The following is a 23,214-nucleotide window of genomic DNA, read 5'->3' on the forward strand; positions in this document are numbered from 1 at the left end:
GCGTGGTCAAGAAAAACTTTAGGAAAATATTTGGAGGAAAGCTGTGGAATGGTATATGGATAAAAAATGGTAAGGATTAAGATGATCTAAAGACGTAGAACAACTTAAAATCCCAAACTGGTTAAATACAGCAACAAAAAGAAGAAAATGGAGAAAATAATAAATCAAGCCATGGGTGTAAGGCCTGGAGAGCTAGTTTATGTATATTTTCAACGTTTGTTTAAATAAATTTATAATTTACTATTTATGTAAAAATTTTAGACCTTTTTAACTACTTTTTCTACTACTAATCTCCTGCAAGATTTACGGCTAAGTTACTACCGTATATTAACATATAATCTTTATAGCAAACAATTAGCTTTTTTAATAAACTGTAAAAATGATTCATCGACTTCACATAGAAACGTTGTAACATACTGAAAATTACTAGAGTTCAGGAAAATTGCTAATTATATTTGAATTACTCATTGTTGCGAAAAAAACTTTTAGATCGAGTAATTATTGAGATTGCCTTGAAATGTGTAAATTGTAATTAAGAAAATGCAACGGTTTTAAATACATGTTATTTAATTCTTATCTTTTCCTTTCTTTCATAATATCTTGTTTATTGGTAATCGATTACATTTATGAATATTACTTACAATATCTAATAACAGGTATACACATTATTTGTAACATTTTGCACGGTAGTAAAAAACATAAATATGGTTTTCATGGCCAAGAATTGAAATACGATGTGAAGCTAAATTGAAAACTATTTTTGAAAAAGTAAAAGGGCCAATTATAATTACAAAATTAATGGTACTAAACTAAGAAGATAAGGAGCAAATAGATGCATAACAATCATTATCATTAAAGCTATACACTTTACCACAAAGAAAATTTATATACTAAGATCCTTTAAATTATAATTTATAAAAAAAAAACAAAAATATCGCCGATTTTATTGGTGAATTTTCTATTTAAATATCTTGTATGTCTTTCTATTTGTTAAGACCATATCCATACCGATCGTATAAACCGTTGATGCAAATCTTACCACTTTTCCCTTAAAGCTTGAGCAAACTCAAGAACCTCTGCTTGGAGATCACGAACATTAAGTTGTAGTTTGTCGATTCCAGATCTGCTCGATCTGATTACAATGTGGAGAACGAAGAGACCACTTCATGCGAGTAATACCTAGTTCTTCTATGATTAAATTCACCATCGCTACTCGCTGGGAGCAAGCATTACCATCCCCAACAACATAATGTGTTCCAAACTAACGAACGAATGGGTCAACAATCGGATAAATGGATAATGTGGCAGTTCTGTGACTTGTTTACCTGCCAAGAATGAGCAGCATTAAAGAAATTTCATTGCTCTAAACTCAACACTTAACACACAGAATATGGTAATCTGGATGATATAAGGCCAATGTAGACTCATCCGTAAAAACAATTACGTTATTGTGATTTTGTCCATGTTGATGTTGAGTAGCCCAAACTCTACGACTAACAAGGTTGGCCCCAGGTTAACTGGGGATATTAGCATGTCTTCTGAGTCAAAATCCACTTTTATGCAATCTTATACGAATGGAAGACAAACTTATGTAAATGCCAGTATGTTCTTTAAGCTTAGAAACCGCTAACGAACAGTTTCATATAGCTGTCGTAACAATCAAATAATACTATCTTCTAGACGTAGCTTGAATCTTGACCATTTCCGGGCCGTATATTATTAGCTCTACCAAATCTGGCTAATCATACCCTGAGACACGTTCAATATTTGGAATAATTCTTGTTTATTGCGCTTACCATGTTACAAAAAGCAACTATGTTCGCAGAGTTTTCAGGAAAAAGTCTTCGTAGTACTAGACACTACATAATATCCGAGTGATACGTACATAAAATCGTTTTTTAGAACTGAAACTGAACTGAAAATGGTATAAACTTTGTACTTCGGTCACAATATGTTTTTATAAATAGCCTTTAATAGATTTTTTATTAATATTCAAATAAAACCTTACACAAAACATCCAAATTAATTTTGTCAATACGTACTGTACAAAAAAATATTTCAAAACGAAATATATAGGATAGATAATCAAAATATCCACTTTCAAACACGCGCAGTGTATGCCATAATGTCCAACATGCATTAATGTAAACTAAGAACAACTCTCTAAACTAAAAAATAGTCTTTGTTTAAAATGTCTGCCTTTCCTGGACATTTCCAGACTGGATTCCTCGATTCCTGTGACTAGCATCCGAAAAGTGAGAAAAATTTGAATGTCGAAGAAGAAAATACGCTACACAGTTATTGGTTTCCGACTGACCGGTCCTTTCAAACGGCCACGGGGGTCCGAGAAGGAAACGATGTGAGTGCCATGTAATATGTGAATTCAGCGTATTATTACAGTGTGTTTGTCGATTTGGCTCACGTCATTCGTATGAGGGGATGGGGAACGTTGAGGGTCGGAGGCAGCGGGCGGGAGGCGGCACTTGCCACGACGCTCGGGACATAGACGACGACGTGCGAAATCCGTTGTGCCCAAACGTGTCCACTTGTCACTAAGGAACACAAAGAAGTAGGAACCGGAGGAAGGAGTTTAATTTAAATACCAAAGTCATCAATAAATAGTACCGATAAAAAATTATTTAATTATTGATTTTTTAGAAAGCATATATTAACAAATGTTACACAAATCTTTAACAAAAGCTTAAATGGTCAGGAAGTTCCTAACCAATGGAAAGTGACATACATATCGTTCATCTACAAAAAATACAACAAAGACTGTCAGAATTATAGGGATATATCCCTATTATATAGGGATTTTATGGAAGGATATTGAGAGATTTAATAGAAGCAGAATTTATAGAGATAGAAGAGCAACGAGGATTTAGAGGCGGAAGATTAAGCACCGACAATATATTCTGTAACAAACAGATAATAGAGAAAAGATCAGCAGTTAAGTTAGAAACGCACATTCTATTCATTGATCTCTTAAAAGTCTATGATAATATATCAACTATATGGGAGGTATTACAAACCACATCCATTAATCAGACTCTCATAAATGCTCTCAAAAACCTTTATAAAACCCCACCTCAAAAGTAAAAATGGAAAACAAACTGTCCAGACATTTCTACGTAACCATGGGATTACGCCAGGAGTGTTATATATCGCCAACAGTTTATAAAATCTATAGTAAAGAAGCTTTACTAAAATGTTAACGTAAATGTTCATGAATGGTAATACCTTTAACAGATAGAACAGTATTTAGCCTACAGTTTGTAGATGACCAAGGAGTACTTCTTCTTCTTGATGTGACTATCCGTTACGAATGTTGGCGATCATCTAGGGCATCATGGCAATCTTTATCTTATCTGCAGCAGCGCGGAAAAGCTGCACAGATGTTGTATTGAACCAGATTCTGAGGTTCTTTAACCAAGATGTTCGTCTTCTTCCTGGACCTCGTTTCCCAAATATTTTTCCTTGCATCATGGCTTGAAGAAGAGCATATCTGGATTCATTTCGCATAATATGTCCGAAGAACTGTAACTTTCGAGATTTGATGGTAGTCAGTACCTCTGTTCTAATTCATTCTTCTAAGGACCTCCTCATTTGTGACTCGGTCAGTTCACGGGATCTTAAGCATTCTCCGATATAGCGACATCTCAAATGCTTCCAGTTTTCTGCACATATCTTCCTTCAAGGTCCACGATTCAACACCATAAAAAAGGACAGAGAAGACGTAGCATCGCAGCATTCTTGAAGAAGGCCCCCATCCCATTGAAGGTGAATCTAGCTTTTCCGATGCGTGCTCTAATCTCCTGGTTGTTGGTCCATTCTTCATTTATTATGGTGCCGAGGTAGTTGTAGTGCGTCACTCTTTCTACAGGGGATTGGTTGACGTAGAGTTGACCTTCTGTTATTCTTTTCTTGCTAATTATCATAAGCTTTGTCTTCTTAACGTTTATATTGAGTCCATATTGTTGACTGTAATACGTAATTTTGTTCATAAGAACTTGTAGGTCTTCTAAGTTGTCCGCAAATACTATGGTGTCATCTGCATATCTGACATTGTTTAGCCGTTAACCATTTAGTAGAATACCTTTTTCAGTTTCGTGCAAAGCTTCGATAAATATTCTTTCAGAGTACAGATTGAAGATTAGAGGAGACAAAATACAGCCTTGCCTCACTCCACGCATGGTTTTCACATAGTCAGTGTGTTCACCTTCAACTCTGAGTTTTGCTGTCTGATTCCAGTAGAGACTTTGTTAATTATTTTCAGATCTTAGTTGTTTTCAGAGAGATCTTGTTACTCAAGGAGTACTAGCGGGCGATAAATAAGACTTGGAATATATGACACGGAAACTAAACGAAACCTGCGAACATTGGGGACTAGCCATAAATATTGAAAAAACCAAATACCTATGCACAGGAAGGGCAAGTTGTAACCTATATTTGGAAACCCTGGAAGAAATAGAGTCATGTGAACAATTTAAACAAAAACAGTCTCTTATACGTTTCAGAAACGTGAAGATTGACGAAAAAACATAAAATAATAATAAAAGCCAAAATGAATGCATTTCAAACATAGCATCTGTTCGAATGTCAAGAACAGAGAAAGCTAAAAACGAAACTATCAGAGAAACAATGGGATTTCAGGATACAATCATTAGTGATATCGAAAGGAAACAATTTATTTGGACGGACATGTACAGAGAATGGATGGGAACAGATTTCCTAAACAAGCACTCAATTGGATACCACATCATCGAAAAAAAAAGGAAAGCCGAAAAAGAACTTAGAACGACGGAATTTGCAAAACCATGAGCGTCAATGAGCGTGAATAAATTCGCACCGTCGCCGCAAACTTTAAACCGATTGTATGTTTGTGTTAAGTGTATAATCTTAAATGTATATGTTAAGTGTATATGTTAAGTATACTTCTAAAGTGAGTCAGTCAACTTAATTATAAAATAAAGAGTGCCTTTTGTAAACACTGAAAGTAACACTTTATCGGCTGTTAAGTGAACAATTTTCCTTGCAAAATATTAAATCTTTCATTATTGTACATAAAAAATATCTGTATCGAAGGGTGTTAAATCTGGCGAATGAGGAGACTCGGAGAACATAACACGAGAATATGTCCGATGACAAATTAGTCTGATAGCAAAATATTGAGCGAGCAATGCTATTCAGAGTTTGACTGTATGTCTCGTTGTAATACATTCGTAAAAGTTATCTAAATCTCAAAAAAATTTTGGCAATATTATTTGACAATATTTGGCAGTATTATCGAGGTTCGAACAATCGCTCAAGATATTTGCGGAAAAACAATAAGGGAGAATTTTGGCAACGACAATTCGACAAGTTTCAAAAATCGGAAATGTGTCTACATCCTTTTGAAATTAACCAAAAACATATACAAAGGATAAAAAGAACAAGGACGTGGGAGAGTTTAAGGCACTCAAGGGATAATTTATGATGATATTGTTGGTTCGACGTGAAGATAGAGTACCATCTCGAGAAGAAGTACGGTGTTTTGATTAGGTCCGAGTAACTACTTTTATATGTCACTATTTTGTTATGTTCCTGTTTATTTCATCTTACATACAGAGCTATACCGCTCGCCATACAAACATATGGAGGAATGGGAAATGGAGGCAGGTCTATTAAATATTTACAGGTGGAGTTTTACAGGTATGAAGGAGATATGCTGAACTCCGACCGGAGAGATGCTGAATTTCTTATAGGTTTGGACGATATGGAGCATCGAGGATTAGTAAATATTAGAGGTTTTGTCTGGCTTATCTGTCTGTTTCATTTAAAATCCTTCTCCTTCTTTTTGAGTCTTCTCCTACTGATTACGATAACAGTGAAATTGTTGATTATACAGCCTAGTTCACTACTTCTTAAGTTTAATGGCAATAAGCTCTGCAGGGAGAACTCGTTATAAAAGGATATCAATCATTTATATGTATATAGAGATATCCCCTTTATTAATTATGTTTATATTGACCTAACATACTACTTATGAGATGAAATATCTTAATAAACTCAACATATTCTTCCTAGAGTTGCATTATATCTAATACGATAGTCCAACTTCTTTTTCTTATGACTATACGAATGTTATTGACTGTTGCTCGATATAAAATTTGTTTAGTTATTAAAATTACTCAATACTGGTCCAACTCATCTACTTCACCAATCGTTTTATTTTTTTTATACATATACATGAACTTCTTCGTTTTCATATGGGTTTGTTATACTCCTCGTTTTACATTTTTGTAATCGTATTTGTTCGTTTGCCCAATGCTTTGTTTTTTGTTTATTTAAGTTGGTTATTGAAATCAAGTATGCCACTTGGTCTATATAGCAGAAAATGGCATATAGCATTTATTCATATGGTCTATATAGCATTGTGAAAATAAATTAATCAAACATGAGTTAGTTTGGGAATCAAAATGTTATATGCATTATGGTATTTAATAGTATTGTGTTCAATCAAGCAACGTAATTGTATATAGTACCTAATTGCAAGAAACTTTAAGGTAGATATTTTCGCCTTATAAATATGAATTTATGCCCACCAGTCAAAAGTTAAATAAAAGAGACAAGTTGACAAAATACTAAAACTTATTTTTACGTATTAATAATTGTTAAATGTATGTTTTACTTTGAAAATATAAATAAGTAAAAAATCGCCAAGCCACTGCTAAATATATAACCTTCCTTCACGATCCTACTTCTTTGATATATTCTTCGCCCTCCTTGTTCGTAGGGCAATGCCAAGCAGCCAAGAGTGGACAGAGAGACAGGACATTTACTGGACACGGGACAAGGCTCGGTCAATATCCCTACAGCCTTGCGCCCTGCTTGCATTTCCAATTCTACAAATGCTTAAACTCGAGCTTTTATTTCCCCATTTGCTCTATTGTTTCATCGCGTTTCCGCTCTTTGGGAGGAAACTTTTGCAATTGTGTCTTGACCGGAAACTTTTTAAAGTCGCTGTCTATTATAAAGATTATAGAGGGAATCCGACTTTAAAATACTTGTGACAATAGTTCTTAAATGTAAGGGAAACAAAGCATAACGTGGTCGAGGTAGAATAGGATCGCTTGTAAAGCTATAAAAAGATTAATGCGCTAGTAAGTATAATTTGACTGTAAAGTTTATTGCAAGAAAATGGAACTAAATTTATTTAAAAAAAAAATTAACCACGGAGGATAACATGCCAATTGTAAAGCAAAGTTGATACTATTGTCAAATCTGTAATTTAGCTCATCATGTGACTTCCCGTTCTAAAACATTTTCCTAATATTATTAAACTACTTTTGTATTCAAATTTCGGTTATAAATTATAATATTCAAATATTCTGCGCCAAGTATTTTCGAATGTTGTTGATGAGCGATATTTCGAATAAGACTTATGTGATCAGTTCCAGCGCCAACCAAGTTGAAGCGGTACGATAATGAGGATCTGTGAGTAATAAATCGGTATGATAACTTGTACCACTTCACTAACAAAAAAAATTCGTTGAGTTTTGGATAAAAAATTGAATATTACTTAATAAGATAACCATAAGGATTCGACCATTACCTGATGGAAGTCCATTTTATCTAACAACAAAACACTGAAAAGTTTTGTTTTCAACACTTCCACAAAATTTATTATAATTTATTATCATGTGTTTCCATGAGTGCCTTTCTCAAGTGAGGTATTTAACTGAATAGGTTGAGGAGGTGAGAGCGGTTTGTCTCAAGTTGGTCATTCAGAATTGTATGTATATTTTTTAATTTGTTAAAATTGATTACCTCCATAGATTCTAATAAAAGAATTTGAAATTGTCATTAAAAGAATGATTATGATCTAGTGGGTAAAGTGCGTATGTAGAATCTGTTTTTCTATTATTAAAACCCGTTTGTGTTCTGCTATACGTTACTAAAGGTTCTACCAGTTTGACCGATGTAAGTTTTTGTACAGTCGCGACATGTAAGTTTGTATACACCACTGTGTAAGTCTTTTTCTTTTGCTTCTAGTTGTTTTTAATTTATCTGCCTAAGTTGTTGTTTGTTCGCCAGCCTTCAGAACAAACAACAACTTGAGAGGAAGAAGAAAATAATCTTAGAAAGTTGTTTGCACTGTCTACCTCTAGACTATTTAGAGCAGCAAATGACAATAGCCATGTTAGTCGCCAACATACGTAGTGGATAGATGTCGTAAGAAGACATCCTGACATAGTTCTGATTTGTTAATAGGGCTTTTTAAATAGTTTGCAGTATGCATTAAAGGTGGCAGATTCCTAGATGATTGAACTGTGATGTCTCTTTCACAGTATATTTGCTTCAGTTATTTGTTCTGAAATCTGACGAATAAACAAAAACTTTAGCAAATATATTAGGAACAACAAGAGTCAAAAGAAAAAGCACTTACACAGTGGTCTACACAAACTTATATGAGGCGACTGCCCAAAAACTTACATAGGTCAAACTGGCAGAACATTTAATAAACGTATAGCAGAACACAAAAGGGCTTTCAGTAATAGAAAAACACCAATAAAAAACACTCTACGTACGCATTTCATTTTCTAGATTATATTCCTTCTCTCTTCTCCTTAACTTATTCAGTTAAATGCATAGTGTAGACGCATAACAAAAATAACTCACTTAAGAAAGGCACTCTGCCGAAACAACTGTAGTAATAATAAATTATAATAAATGGAACAAAAGTTTTCAGTGTTTTAGTGTTAAATAAATGGTTAATGACCAAAATTCATTAATTAAGAGCCCTTTAACCCGATTTGGTTTCCAGCAATTTTTAAGTTTTCAAACCTGGATGTTGTAAAACAAGAAACTCTAATATAAAGTCAAGAGAATCAAAGGTTTAAGTAACTTACCGTACATTTTTCCTTCGTCTGATAATATGATTTTCCGTCGGCCACAAGGAGGGTAGATGGCGAGTGCTTCTTGAAAACTCTGTTCGATATCCGGACTCCACACTCCTTCCGCATCTGCCGCTGCCATGTCTTTTTCATCCTGGAAAAATGTTTTTCATTGAAATTTTTTCTGACCGCACATAGTGAAAGGGCTTCGAAATCAAATAATCCGGATATGGGTTTCAGGCATAGGACCATGCATAGGTCTATATATTCGGTTTCGGTGTACAAGATTTGCGAATGTAAAAGACGAATAGGAATATTCCATACCTACGGTAAAATAGAGAAACGAAATCCAGGTAAAAGGTTACGAATACTGCAAGAAAATGAATATATGACTTACAGTGTCTGATTATATTATATAAATCGAATTCCAATATCTGATGTCAATTTAATAAAAAAAAATTACAAGAAGGGTCATAAAAGTGAAGCAAAGGATATTAACGGAATGCAAAATGGCCATTTTCTACGTATTTTTAAATTGAGACCACTTGAAAAGGCACTTTAAAAGTCACAAGCAACGCAAAGAAGAACAAGAAGAGATATTGTTGTGTTACATTTTGATAGTCTATAACGCATAGGTGTAATAACACAATACTATATTTTTATTTTATATAAAAAAACATTATACTTACGTCACTCATGTCTCCAACATCGAGATTCTTTGTATCCGGGCCCGGGCCGTTGGAATCGGCCTGCGGGCCGGTGACCGGCGTCCACGGCGACGAAATGGTGCTAGCAGTCAGGACGCTGCCTGTAACAAGAAGAAAATATTATTTCTATAAATTAGGACACACAACACGACACTAGGATTATTACTTGTACGACTTTTCTTCTTCTTCTTAAGACTTTAACGCATGAGTATTTACTTGAACTTCTTGTTCTATACACATATACATATTTATTATTTGATATATGTATTTATTAAAAATGTTACAATTATTTTTTTAACCACCAAATTATTAAAAACAGAGTAAATTTTCTCTGCAAGCCTGTAACAGACAAAACTACATTTTTTGCAACATTTTCTCAGCAACTTTTTATAAAGGGCCTACAAAAACATTAAATATATTTAAATCTTAATTAAACATATAGCTGGAGATGCATTTTCTATTTTGTAAATCACACTCTTCTGCGACTAGCTGTTTACGTTTTCATCTATATACAAGTCATATTCTTTAATAATTGATGTGTTCAATTTCATTTTTACTAAAGTTTACCCAAAATAAAACAAAAAGTAGAAATTCCAAGATTTCTAGTTGTTCATCAAAATTTAGATTTTTGCCTAAATCTGTGCCTTCTACAATTTTCAAAGCAAGGAGACGATGAATGTACCGACATGGGAAATCTAAAATTGCATTCCACGACATATCGGTTCACCTAAACAAAACCTTTCGTGAACTGGATTCTTATACTCAAAATAAGAGTAACTAAAATATAGAAAAGACAGTTAAGATTTAATGCTTATGCATATTTCGTCCTATCAGGACTCATCAGAGCGACTGGATAGAAGCCCTAAGTAAATATGTATAAACGAATTGTAGAGGAGTATACGTGAAATCAAATCTTAACTGTCTTTTCTTTACCAAAAACATAGGCCTAACCAAACTTTCCATGGACAATGTTAACGATAAATTTCACGTCGTTCAGCATGATGACTATGCTTTTACCGACCTGTAGATACAAGTTGATCTGTCTTCTATTACGATGTCCCTTCCGCTTTTGAATGATTCCTTTAAATGCTTTGTATCACTCTATGCTTATACAAAATTTGGTATAATAACAAGAAAAAGAGTACATAAAAAAGTATACGTGAACAGTCTTCTATAGAGGCGAGATACGACTTGTCTACTACTCTCCTATTTATTAACCTATTTTATAATCCACCGGCCAACTAATAAGCCAAAAGAAAGGTGATGACGCCATGTTTCTATATATTATATTCTGATTTGTGCCACGTGAAATAATTTTACTCTCGAATTGCTCAAAAATGAACATCTGGATATTGTTTCGACAATAAATATTTAGTAAAATATTGATAAAAACAAATAAAACGTAATAAAAATTTCTCGAATTAAATAAAAATTCTTCTATAAGACCTTGAGGGTTCCAGAAGAAAGCAGAGAAGAAGAATAGTCAGAAATAAATTTTAAATTACTTATTACTAATTACAAGTTTCATTTAATAGATGTTAGTACGTATATTTACACTTCGGTGAAAATATATTTGGAGTATTTGTGTATTTTATTTTTCGGGGATATTTTGCGACTAGTGATAACAACATGAATCGACTATTTATTTAGCTGTTTGGTAAAAACACTCGTTAGTAATAAATAGTAAATTTGTCCATACATGCGTACTAGAAAAAGGAATTTCTGGCCATTTAGTTTATCGGTTATCTATTTAATTACTGTATGAATGAAATACTGGTATCTGCTCAATAAATGTTTACATGAATTAACCGTATATACCACTAAAACGTGCCAATTATACTCTACCAGTTTCGGAAATATCTTGGACATAAAAATACCGGAACGAATCTAACACCAGTGCCACACAACACAGAATTACTTTTGTTATTGTATTTGGCTATCCTCAATAAATGACAGATTAGTACGACATTAAGATCTGCAAAAACCGAGACCGAACAATCTCGCGATCATAGATGCATTAATAGCAGCCTCGTGCTGTAACAACACAGTAAACCCTTGTAAAGTCTGTTCGGAAATATAATACCCTTACTTATTGATTTGTAGGTATTTGTGGCAGAAGTAAATCAACAACAGGTTCGTATTGTATTCAATATGTATTATCTGAATTATGTATAACTTCTTGTGTGTTCATAAACAATGGGGAGTTTATTTATTTTTATTGGAGATTATAAAATTAGGATATTATATTTCAAAATAAAGTTTACATTCCTAGTACCTACAGCCATGTTTACTACTTATAGTTTGCATATTTATACACTAATCGCTGTCAAAGACTCAAGCGTGACACCAAAAATCGCATGTCTATGGTGTCCTGCTCAGAATAGGAGAAAATGGTACATAGGATTTGCCAATAAATTTATCAGTTTGGATATTAGGCGGTTTGTTGTGATGGGGACGAGATGAGATTCGATTATAAAAATTAAAAACATCGAATTAAAGCACAGGTAGCAAGGACTTTCCTTCCTCTTTCTATAATTTGCAATCAGCTCAACTTGAACTCATTCCGCAATGTCCTCCACGACGATGGAATGGTCTCCCTAGATCATGTTTCTAGATCGTCTATAGATGGTCTATAAAATCGAGTAACAGTTCTACTAGATCTACTGTATGTTTATTCCGTTCATTGTTAATATTTTACTCTGCATAGTTTTTTTTAAGTATTTCAAGGTGTTCTGAATTATTTTTTGGCTATTCTTCTTCTTGATGTGCCTATCCGTTACGAATGTTGACGATCATCATGGCAGTCTTTATCTTATCTGCAGCAGCGCGGAAAAGCTGCACAGATATTGTATTGAACCAGATTCTAAGGTTCTTTAACCAAAATGTTTTTCTTTTTCCTGGGCCTCGTTTTCCAAATATTTTTACTTGCAGGATGGCTCTAAGGAGAGCATATCTGGATTCATTTCGCATAATATGTCTTTTCGCATAAACTTTCGAGATTTGATGGTGGTCAGTACCTCTCGGTTATTATTCATCTTTCTGAGGACCTCCTCATTTGTGACTTGGTCAGTCCACGGGATCTTAAGTATTCTCCGATATAGCCACATCTCAAATGCTTCCAGTTTTCTGCACATATCTTCGTTCAAGGTCCACCATTCAACACCATAAAAAAGGACAAAGAAGACGTAGCATCGCAGCATTCTTACTTTTGTATCAAGAGAGAGGTTGTGACTCTTGAAGAAAGCCCCCATCCGATTGAAGGTGGATCTTTTTGGCTATAAAAGATGTTAATAAACATGCAATCGGCAAGATAATAGTTACAGAGAGTTTTTCGAAACCAACTGCATTTGACACCCATATTGGAAGAAAAAAAATTATTGCTATTAACCATAAAAAATTTGTCAAAAGTATGAGTTTCTTCCCAATTCTACATACGATCTAAAATGTCATTAGTAACAGAGGAGTTTTACTACCCCGATTTAGTTTGCTTAAGTCTTTGGTGTTGATATAAAGCCATTGCAACATTACTGTGTCGAATCGTGTAATGAAAGCCGAAACAGGCTCACTAAAAACGCTAGCTAAGATAACTTACAAGACGAAGCTGACAAATTAAATTCTGGACATAAATTAAAAAAATTTAAAAAAATGAGGTTCAAAAATATATTGGACAAACAGGCAAACATTTAAAAAACGAACATTCGAACTTCGAAAATCAATTAAACATAAGAAGATATAGGTAGTTAATATTCATTTATAATATTAGATACTTCATAGAACAGAACAGGAATTCACTCAAAGCTAACTTCGAAATTTTACATGTCCAATAAAAGATCCTAGTATACAAGTCTATGAAAACCAATTATTTAAATGATATAGAGTGGATAAATACATGGGTAAAAACCCTAGTTAGTGGAGTCAAACATGTACATTCAGTAAATATTAATCACACTTTTTGTAATAACCTTGGTCAAAAGTTTAAATTTCATGTTTGATTTAATTAAAGTGGTTATATTTTTAGGATAGCACCGATGATGGACTATTAATTCCGACAACGCTCTGTGATGTAGCCCGATAGGGTTTTTAATATTATACCTTTTATAAAGGAATTATTAAATAAATTTTTTGTGATACATGGTATACAGCCAGCTACAGGAATTTAGTTTCTTTGTGAATAATCAATAAATAATCGATCCCAAGACGAAATATTTCACTTTAACATCATAACAGCTGTTGTGAGTGACTAATAAATTAGGTAAGTATTTAAAATACCTTCAGTTTTTATTGTCTCATTATATAACGTTAATGAAAAAGATACACAAATTTCGAGCAATATCTCTATCTTCGTTTGTTTTCTGTTTTGTATGTATTTTTCCAACAAGTAAAATAACTGAAAAAATAATAATTAAACCAATAGCTATAACCCATAACCCTTTCTTCAAAAAGTGTAGTCTCCCACAGTGTCCGAGTTTCATTAATTTACCTGTTCACTCCACTCAAATTTATCCAAATGGATCAAAGCCCACTTTAAATTAATTGCACAAATGAACAAAATGGATTCGAATGGCATGGAATTTCTTTATTGCTTCATAGTGCGCTCTGTATGTTTTAAATATACGCTTTGTGCGTGTTCATTTTCAGCTACAATAGATATTTTTTCATAATATTGTTTTATGTACTAAAATTTCATTTACAACTGGATACTTCAATTTTCACGATTTGATGTTTGTTATTTGAGCTCTAGTTTTGTATGTTTTAGAAGTGGCTTTAAAAATTCAAAAAACAAGGATAGGGGAATGATATTATAAAAAAGTGAGGTTTATTTTTTATTGAATGCGACGATTGATTTATATTGTGAAAAAGTCAGCATGAGTTTTTTTGAGGTTTTGTAAAATAAAATAAGTTTTATGTCTTGGAATCCGACTTAAACTCCAACAAAAAAATAAACATTTTGCATCTCATATAATTCATTGGTTGGTTGGTCATATGATTCTGAATGACCAACTAGAGGCAAACAGCTCTACCTCCTCAACTTATTCAGCTAAAGACTATGAAGTGTTATCACCACGTTGTGGATACGACATTCGAAAAAAATGCTAATTTCATCCTCGGGTACCTTAAAGGCCCATCACCGGGAGGAATCCAACGTAGAGTGGTCTAGACCGATGAAGCTGGGTCTAAAATTAGCTCATCCATCTATTACCTTAATAATCTATTTCCATATTTTAATCCCATCTCCATTTATCTTCTATTTAATTCCATTTCCATTTTATCTATCTAGTTATTTTATTAAGTTATGTAATTGTTACTATCGTATTCTCTCTAAGTTGTATTCGATGCAAAAAGTTTAAATACACATTCTCGCAATGAGAATGCCTGCATCAAGCTATCGTCTACTACTTCTTAGGTGGAGGAAGGGTTGATGGTAAGAAATCACAGTATTTGTCGTGGACAACCATATCCCAGCAAAAAGAGCCTATCTGCAAAAACAAGTTTAATATTTAAGTGTAATTAGAATCCTAACCTCTGTTTTACCCCATTTGTCGTTATCTTCTCTCCGTGACCTAGTCATTTTTTTCTTAAAAAGAATGTCTAGTATCCATGTTTTATCCCTATCTTATCCTTAATAATTATTTTAATACTTAAAATTTGTAATGCTACTTAAGTTTTAAATTTATATTATTGTTTTATATTATATTAGACAATCCTGTTGTTTAGAATAGTAGCATTCTGTGACTGGCTGTATGGCACTTGCCTATGATATAATTAATTGTAACCATGTCCCGTCATTTTGGCATCGATTGGTACTACATCTCGTACAGAATAGGTGATCCTACAGAATTTGCCTTTCAGTTTCCTAGTACGCACAACAGAACCTCTTGGGGTACTCAATCATAAATTTCTCAAGATGAATGCATATAATATGAACGTTTTTTTTATTAATTCTTATTTCAAATGACAAAAATCTTCGTATGACAAAGTAGTTTTATGTCTCAGTAGCTTGTACAATCTTGAAAATCTCATTTGAGTTTATAAATTCTAATAAACGCAATACTCAAATATTGCTTTTCCATTCGTCTGGTATTTGTCTAAGCACAAATTTATCTCAATTGTTATCCAAACCTCATCCAAACTTTTTAAGGATATTGTCGGTACAATTGCTTTACCTTTTATAATTTTTTTGTACTGCTTGAACAACTTCTCCGTTTCTTAGTTTGGTCACCACTGCTTTCAATTCTTCCTTTGACCTTTTCCGCTGATTCTACTGGATTCCTGTCAAATTCTTCATTTAATACGCTATTAACATATTGCTTTCCTTTCATTTCACTATTTTATCGAATTTATTGTATATTTTTTTAGTTATCTTTTATATTATAAAATCATTCACACGTTTACAACTTCCGCTAAGGTTGGAAGTTATTTAATATCTTTTCTACTTCTAATATTCTTGTTAAAATTACTTGATGTATATGTCATAACTTAAAATGTCATGTGGATTTAAATTAAAAATATGAAAATGTCATTTACTCTGAGTATTCACCGATTTTCTGAAGTTTCTTTGTACCATAAAAGCAAAAAAAGCTTCGGAACGGGGTATGCAAAGGTGGATTCTGTACATTACGTACGTTTATTCAGGTCTCGGAAAATAAGACAAAGTTCTCGGCTTTGCAGAATGCTTTTGATGATGTTTAAAATTGTTGGAATGGAAAATTAAGCAGAAGAGCGTTTTATAGTTTCGTTGTTGAGGATGGTGACTTGATATTTGAGATATACGATACACTCTAAAAGTATTTTGCTGCAAATTCTAAGATTCTTCTATCTGGGGTATATTTTATTTAAGAATGATGAAAAATGGCACGTAGAATCATAAATGGGCATAAAATAATAATTATATAAATAACAGTAGTAACAAATATTTGGAAATAATTTAAGAAGCTCTGGGTTTAAGTAAAAAAGACATTAATATTGGAACATTAAAATGATATTGCAAACTTAGACAAATGGCCTTTTTGATATAGTATCTATCGGCTTCGATGGACGGGGCATAATTATTATCCGCAATATATACTGGAATCATAATGAGTATGTTCATACTGCTAATAACAAGTCAAAGATGCCTCCTGACTCCGCTTCTCTTTAGCGTCTATGGGGAAGATATTATTAAATAATCTCTGGAAGAACGTCCAAAGGGTGCCAAATTCAATGGAATTGTCATCAATAGCCTAAGATACACAGATGGCACTGTGATACTTGCTGAATCGAAAGTAGAGACACCCATAAATGCCCTGTCCGAATCGAGTTCCAGAATGGGACTAGAGACCATTCACATCATAAGACCATCTGCACTGAAAATGGGTCTAAAAATAAATACCCGAAAGAAAAAATATCTGTACTCCTTCAAGTCCAATAGTCAGATAACTCGACTAATATTGAATGATATGGGATTAAAAGGTGATTGAAAGGCATTACTGACTAAAAACAACAACGTCAGTATCAAAGCAATTAAAAAAGAATAGTGCTGGCTAATGTTACTACGTAGTTCAGGTTGTGAGACCGCTCCCATAGGAAAAATAATGCTTTCTTTGCGGATCCCTGTTCAAAAATGTTTCCTTTAAACAAATCTGGAGAGTACCGAACACAATTTTTGGACAGAAATTGTTTAAACAAATTACAAAAATCACGTTTTCCGCTATGCTGCGTCTCATGATAAAATTCAGTGGACGCGCATAATTAACAATTAAAAAACAACGATTCAAATTCAAATAAATCCCGATTACTCTTCGGAATCTTGAACTTAAATGATTAAACTAGGCAACCTCAAAAATAATAATTTTTATATTAGTTTTCGAGCCACCAAAATGCGCATTTTCGCATTCTTCAGATTCTAAATCGCTTACAATTCGAAAAGTATTTACTTTATGAGAAAGATTGAAAGATATCTTTTTTGTTTAAAATGGCCCAATAAACCAAAAAAAAAAGTTTTCGGGAGCAAAAAATGTGATTTTTGAATTTTTTAAAATTGTTTAAACAAATTCTGCCCAAAAATTTTGCCCGTACCCTCCAGATTTGTTTAAAGGGTACAATTTTGAACAGGAATCCGCAAAGAAACCGAATCAGAACATTTTTCCCAAGGGAGCTGTTTCACAAATTGGACTAACGATCTAACGCGACAAATGTCCTCAAAACTACACCGGAACATAAAACTGACCGTTTACAAAACACCAATGAGGCCAGTGTTAACATATGGAGCAGAGACATGGTCATTTACAGAAGCATGTCTTAAGTGAGAACTGCTAAAACCAAGTCAAACATAAGAAATTTAATTAAAAAAATATCTTTTCGGTTTAAGCTTTAAAACACGCTATTCAGCAAAAACCTCATGTAAAACTTTCCACATTTGTCTTTAAAAAGTACAGATTTGCACTTAAAAACTAAAATATATAAACCATCTAATTCCGGAGCTTAAGCCAACGAAAAAGAGTCGAATAGTTCACATTTGTTTCGCCGTATACAAAGAAACTTCATTGTAGATAAAAAGACGAACGAGACCTACAATTCTCGGGAGTTGTTTTATCACAACTCCACATTAAAATGGTCTACTTTATATATATTGGGGAAAGAGAAAATGCTCGTCCGAAATGTCACAGAAGAATTCGCCTCATTAATAATTCTCGTCGTAGACCCTGTGGTATTTTCTGATTGTGAGACCTTCCTACTTGCGTCGAAAAAAAGCGTTATATTTCTATTAATGGGGATCATTTTGGGGATTTCTTTTTAAGGATTTATTGAAGGTGCAGTAAATGAATAGAAATGGTTGTTGGATATGTTTTTGTACCAAGATAAGGAGAGAGCAAACTAAGTAGGAAGGAAGTGGAGGATTTGTTGAGAACGGTAAAATGTAAAATATACTATATTAAGAATTTATTAGTCACTTTCAGTTGATCTATTTTAATTCTACTTACAGACTCTTTACCTCGTGTGGATTTTGAAATCCCTGCGCCGTTTTTTAGTTGTTATATTAACATTCTATTAATATACAATCAATCTCCCTTTACTTTATCGATACTTTCATAATTTTAACCCGCTTTTAATTTGCTTCTACCTGTAAAGTGATCTTTGGTTTAACTTCTATCGACAATTAGTTTCTTTCAGTTCCGGACGCTATGCTTTTTATTTTTGAGTCGACTCTCATATTTTCGTTAGAATGTTTTGTTTAAAGACAAATATTTATTTAGCTTTAGAATAGGTTTAGTATTTTTCTGTTACTTTGCCGACTTATATATTGTTTGGTAAACTTTCCACTAAATAAAACAAAAAAAAATGTTTACCGATATACGGACTATAGGGATATGGAAAATGAGAAGCATGTACGAGCCACGAATGATATGCAACGTCAAATAAATTAATAGACTTGTTATTATGAGAGTCAAGTGAAATGAGATAGCCAAATTGTGGAACAGTGACAGAAATATCAAGTTATATACTATACAGGACCTTTCGTATTGAAAGAGGCGTTCGGCAAGGAGACAACATGTCTCCTAAATTATTTACAACTTTGCTAGAATAAGCTTGTAAAACAATAGATTGAAACGAAAAGGGCATCAATGTAGATGGAAAACCTTAAATTTGCAGATAATATAGTTCTTATTGCAGCTTTGATCAGGCACAGATAACGCTCCAAGAACTCCATACTGCCACAAAAAGAGTTGGTCTTAAAATAAATTTTTCAAAAACAAAATGTATGACAAATTTAGACCACAACAAAAACAACTCAGTAGAAGACAAAGATATTGAGCCGGTTGACTCATATAAATACTTCGGCCGTGAGATCAGAATAAGTCGAGACAACCAAACAACCGAGCTGAAAAGAAGAATAAACCTAGCTTGGGCTGCATTTGGAAGGATGAAGGATATTTTTAGGTCTAAGATTCCAATGTGTCTAAAAAGAAAAGTATTTAATCAGTGTATTTTGCCAGTGATGACCTACGGCGCAGAAACCCTAACACTCACAAGAACAACAGTGAGTAAACTACAAGTTGCGGAAAGGGCAATGGAGAGAATAATGTTAGGGATTTCTCTACATGATAGAATACCCAATACTACTATACGCAAAAGATCAGGAGTAGCAGACGTTATTGAAAGGATAACAACACTAAAGTGGAACTAGGCAGGTCATGTAGCAAGATCAGTTGATGACCAGTGGACAAAAAGAATTTTGGAATGGAGACCCCGAATACAAGTTAACAAAAATAGAGGTCGACCCCCAACGAGATGGACAGATGGCATAAAAAGAGTGACTACAAATTGGATTCAGATGGCGCAAAATCGGACTTCAGCAGTGGACGTTAGAGGCTAGTTGATGATGATGACTATACAGGAGTGAACAGTATACACCACCAATTGCGTAGTGACAGACATCAATTGCTGTCTAGCTGTATGGTCATAGGGGATGTTGGTTTGCCTAGAGAGATTTGATTTAACGTCATTTCGCCTAAGATACTTCACTGAATGGTCCTCTAACCTAACATCATTTGACCTAAAGCCTTTAAAAATAATGAACGTTTCACCTAATGGACACTTGACGTCACGTCATCAGAACTAAAAGATATTTCGCCTAAAAACATCATTTGACCTAATGACACTTCATCTAATGAAACTAAAACACCCTGGCATACATACAACGCTTTCGGACCATCGGTCTAGTTTTACTGCTGGGATAATTAAACTAAGATATACTTACGTTCATATTTTTTATGCTAATTATGCATATTATATTGTTCTTTACTTTTTTCACACCTTTACTTTTACAAGTCTCAAAATTCAATATAAATTTCTCTTTTTCTCTTAAGAAAAGTTGATTGAGGTCTCCAAAATCTTATCGAAAATCGTGTCTGTGACCATCATGCAGATTCATGCATTTAACCATAAAAAATTGAAAGAAGTAGGTGAACACTACTTTTTGGAAAAGTATTTAGTAAATATTTTATATATTTTGTTTTATTATTCTTAATGTTTTTAACATATATGACCTTATTTAAAAGCTAATTGTCTTATTTAAATTTCCCACGTTAAAATTGGCTTTATTCATATGTTTGCAAAAGTCTAAGAACCACTTGGGCTTTTAAAAGATCATTTTTTTAAGACCTTATCTAATTTATTACATTTCTCAAGAAGAGGATGCATACGCCATTTTGTACAAAAAGCTGTAAGTTATTATGGTGCATTCGACGCTCGAAATATTCCCCGCATCACCTCTAGGTAAGCGGGATTTGTACCTAAGAAGAAGTGAGAACTAAGAAAGACGTCGAAGCAACATATGGCAACATATGGCTAACACTAACAAACATCTCCAAATGCTCACGGATAAAGTTCACATACGATGATAACAAATCAAACTATGATAATTATCAAATGATAAGACTGACAAGATAACGGTATCAGGATTGATCATGCAACTTTAGAGAGAGACTAGACAAGCTTATGTACGTACGTAGTAATATAAATGAAAAATGGGGTATAGCTATGGAAAAGAAATAAGAATAGAAAAAGTGAGAGAAATCTTTATAAAAATAGGAAAAGTCCTCTATAATTACGACCAAAATCTTCAGCTATGAATTACAATCGTAAAGAAAGATGTCTTCACAGCCCTGTTATATGGCGCAGAATCCTGATACTTTAAAGTAACTAGTAAACATCTGATATGATTTGAGACGTTAAGTACTTACATCAGTAAGCGCCAGGATTCTGGGCCATGTAACAGGATTGTGAAGACATGCTACTATACTATTCTATTGGAGGATATACAGCCAAATGTTATTAATCACTTAAGATATATGTAGGTCATAAATCTCACTGCGTGTGAGAATAAATAGATGACGATAATCTAAAAAATATGAACAGTATTAAACAAGTTTCTTAGGAAAACGTAGTCCTGCTAGTAGAAGAACGTCATAATACAAAAGTCTAAACCACTGGTATGGAAACCCCATAGCTTTCAGCTATGGAGTTTCGTATTTACGTATTTCCTTATGTATTTCCAGTTACTGCCAACAAAACTACATATGTTAATAAATATGATATTATGATATTCAACAATCGATAGCAGTCATACCACTACAAGATCTTGTTACCTAACGTGAATATCCGAAAATACTAATGCAAAGACAATTTTCCGGTAGTGAAGTTAGAATTATATAGTAGATAGTAATTATTGTTTACTATACATTTTCAGTATGACGTTTATTTCACAGCCACCAACTCCTATAAATCAACTTACAACTTTAAATCGTTTTTATAACATTTTGTAAGCAAAGCGTAACATCTTTCGTCCATTACCTTTCGATTTTTTCGTCAGCGCATCATCAATCACTTTCTAAAAAAAAGTGTAATTGTCGTGTAAAATCTGGCCTACGCAAACAAAATTAAATTAAAATCTCGATTATAGTTTTCAGTAAGGCACATTAAATAACGTTATTTTATTCTTCTTTTACAAGCGGCAGCACAGTTATAACTTTCAACAAGTCGAACGTATTATTTTGGCACGACCGACAGAGCTGGATCCAAGACAAGTACAAGTTCAAGTTTTTTGGTTTAAAATGCAATATTTAAACTTACAATATTTAAAAAAAAATTGTATGTAAAATTAAATAATTTAAAATTGACATTTTGACATAAATGACAAGCCTTTATCTCTGTGATCAAGTATCTCAGCCGATTAAAGTTTGACTATGGATAAAACACTCCAAAAGCTTTGACTCCTTGACGTGGTTATGCTTGGTCGTGACCACTAATTCTGTGAGGCGTGCACAACCGAGTTGTACCTAAGCACGGGCACAGCTAAACTGCGTATACCAGGCAACATCCACATTTCATTAGCATTCTCCCGCAATGGGACAGAGACTTTTCTGCAGGGAGTGACCATCTATTCGCTAGCTTCTAGTGGTATAAGAATGAACCAGGAACAAAAATTCGAAAAATTACTCCAAATCATATTGGAAGGTAAAGTGCAGGGCAAAAGGTCAGTTGGAAGACGCCAGAACTCTTGACTGAAAGACCTAGTAGAGTAGATGGTTTGATTGCTCATCCACAGAAATTTTCGTGCAGCAGTTTCCAAAGTTACAATTGCCATTTGGATCGCTAACCTTCGAAAGGAGACGGCGCAATAAGAAGATGGAACAAAAATTGCAACGAAGCTTGACAATAACCGAAACAGGTCCACCTAGCATTTACGAACGGCGCAGCGAGAAAAAGATGTAAGTACCTTTTGAAGAATACTACCCAAAAGACGATGAGCAACACGCGCTAGAGTCTATCTGAGAGCTATAAACATAGATATAGAGTATATACAATGGCTCCTTTGTATATCCATTTATCAAGAAGATGTTTAAAGTTAAATAAAAAGATAAGAAAATTCTCCTTTCATCATGTCAACACCAAACTTGATAATCCAGCATATCGAGGTAATCAAGTCACGAACTGCCCAAAGCTAATGTGACAAATTATTAAACTGGGAGGCTGTACACTGTACACTATTATGCAATTGGTAACTAGCAATAAATACACTGCTCAACAGTTTGTTATATAGTTTATTTACAGTTTCCTATCCTGCTATAGAAAACTGCAATATCTGGGAC

At 33.6% G+C, this 23,214-nt stretch overlaps 1 protein-coding gene across 4 annotated transcripts in view; it reads right to left on the reverse strand.

Moving 5' to 3' along the window:
• sd (TEA domain transcription factor 1 homolog scalloped) overlaps nt 1–23,214 on the reverse strand; it is a 335,698-nt gene that overhangs the window by 81,324 nt on the left and 231,160 nt on the right. For all 4 annotated transcript variants that reach the window (XM_072522586.1, XM_072522584.1, XM_072522583.1 and 1 more), the window contains exons 2-3: nt 9,566–9,684; nt 8,892–9,030 (exon numbers count right to left, since the gene is read on the reverse strand). In XM_072522586.1, the coding sequence (XP_072378687.1) occupies nt 8,892–9,030; nt 9,566–9,574 (148 nt within the window). In that variant the 5' untranslated portion in view covers nt 9,575–9,684. The remainder of the gene's footprint in view (nt 1–8,891; nt 9,031–9,565; nt 9,685–23,214) is intronic.

Source organism: Diabrotica undecimpunctata, chromosome 2 (genome assembly GCF_040954645.1).
Source record: "Diabrotica undecimpunctata isolate CICGRU chromosome 2, icDiaUnde3, whole genome shotgun sequence".
In the NCBI taxonomy this organism is placed as follows: Eukaryota; Metazoa; Arthropoda; class Insecta; order Coleoptera; family Chrysomelidae; genus Diabrotica; species Diabrotica undecimpunctata.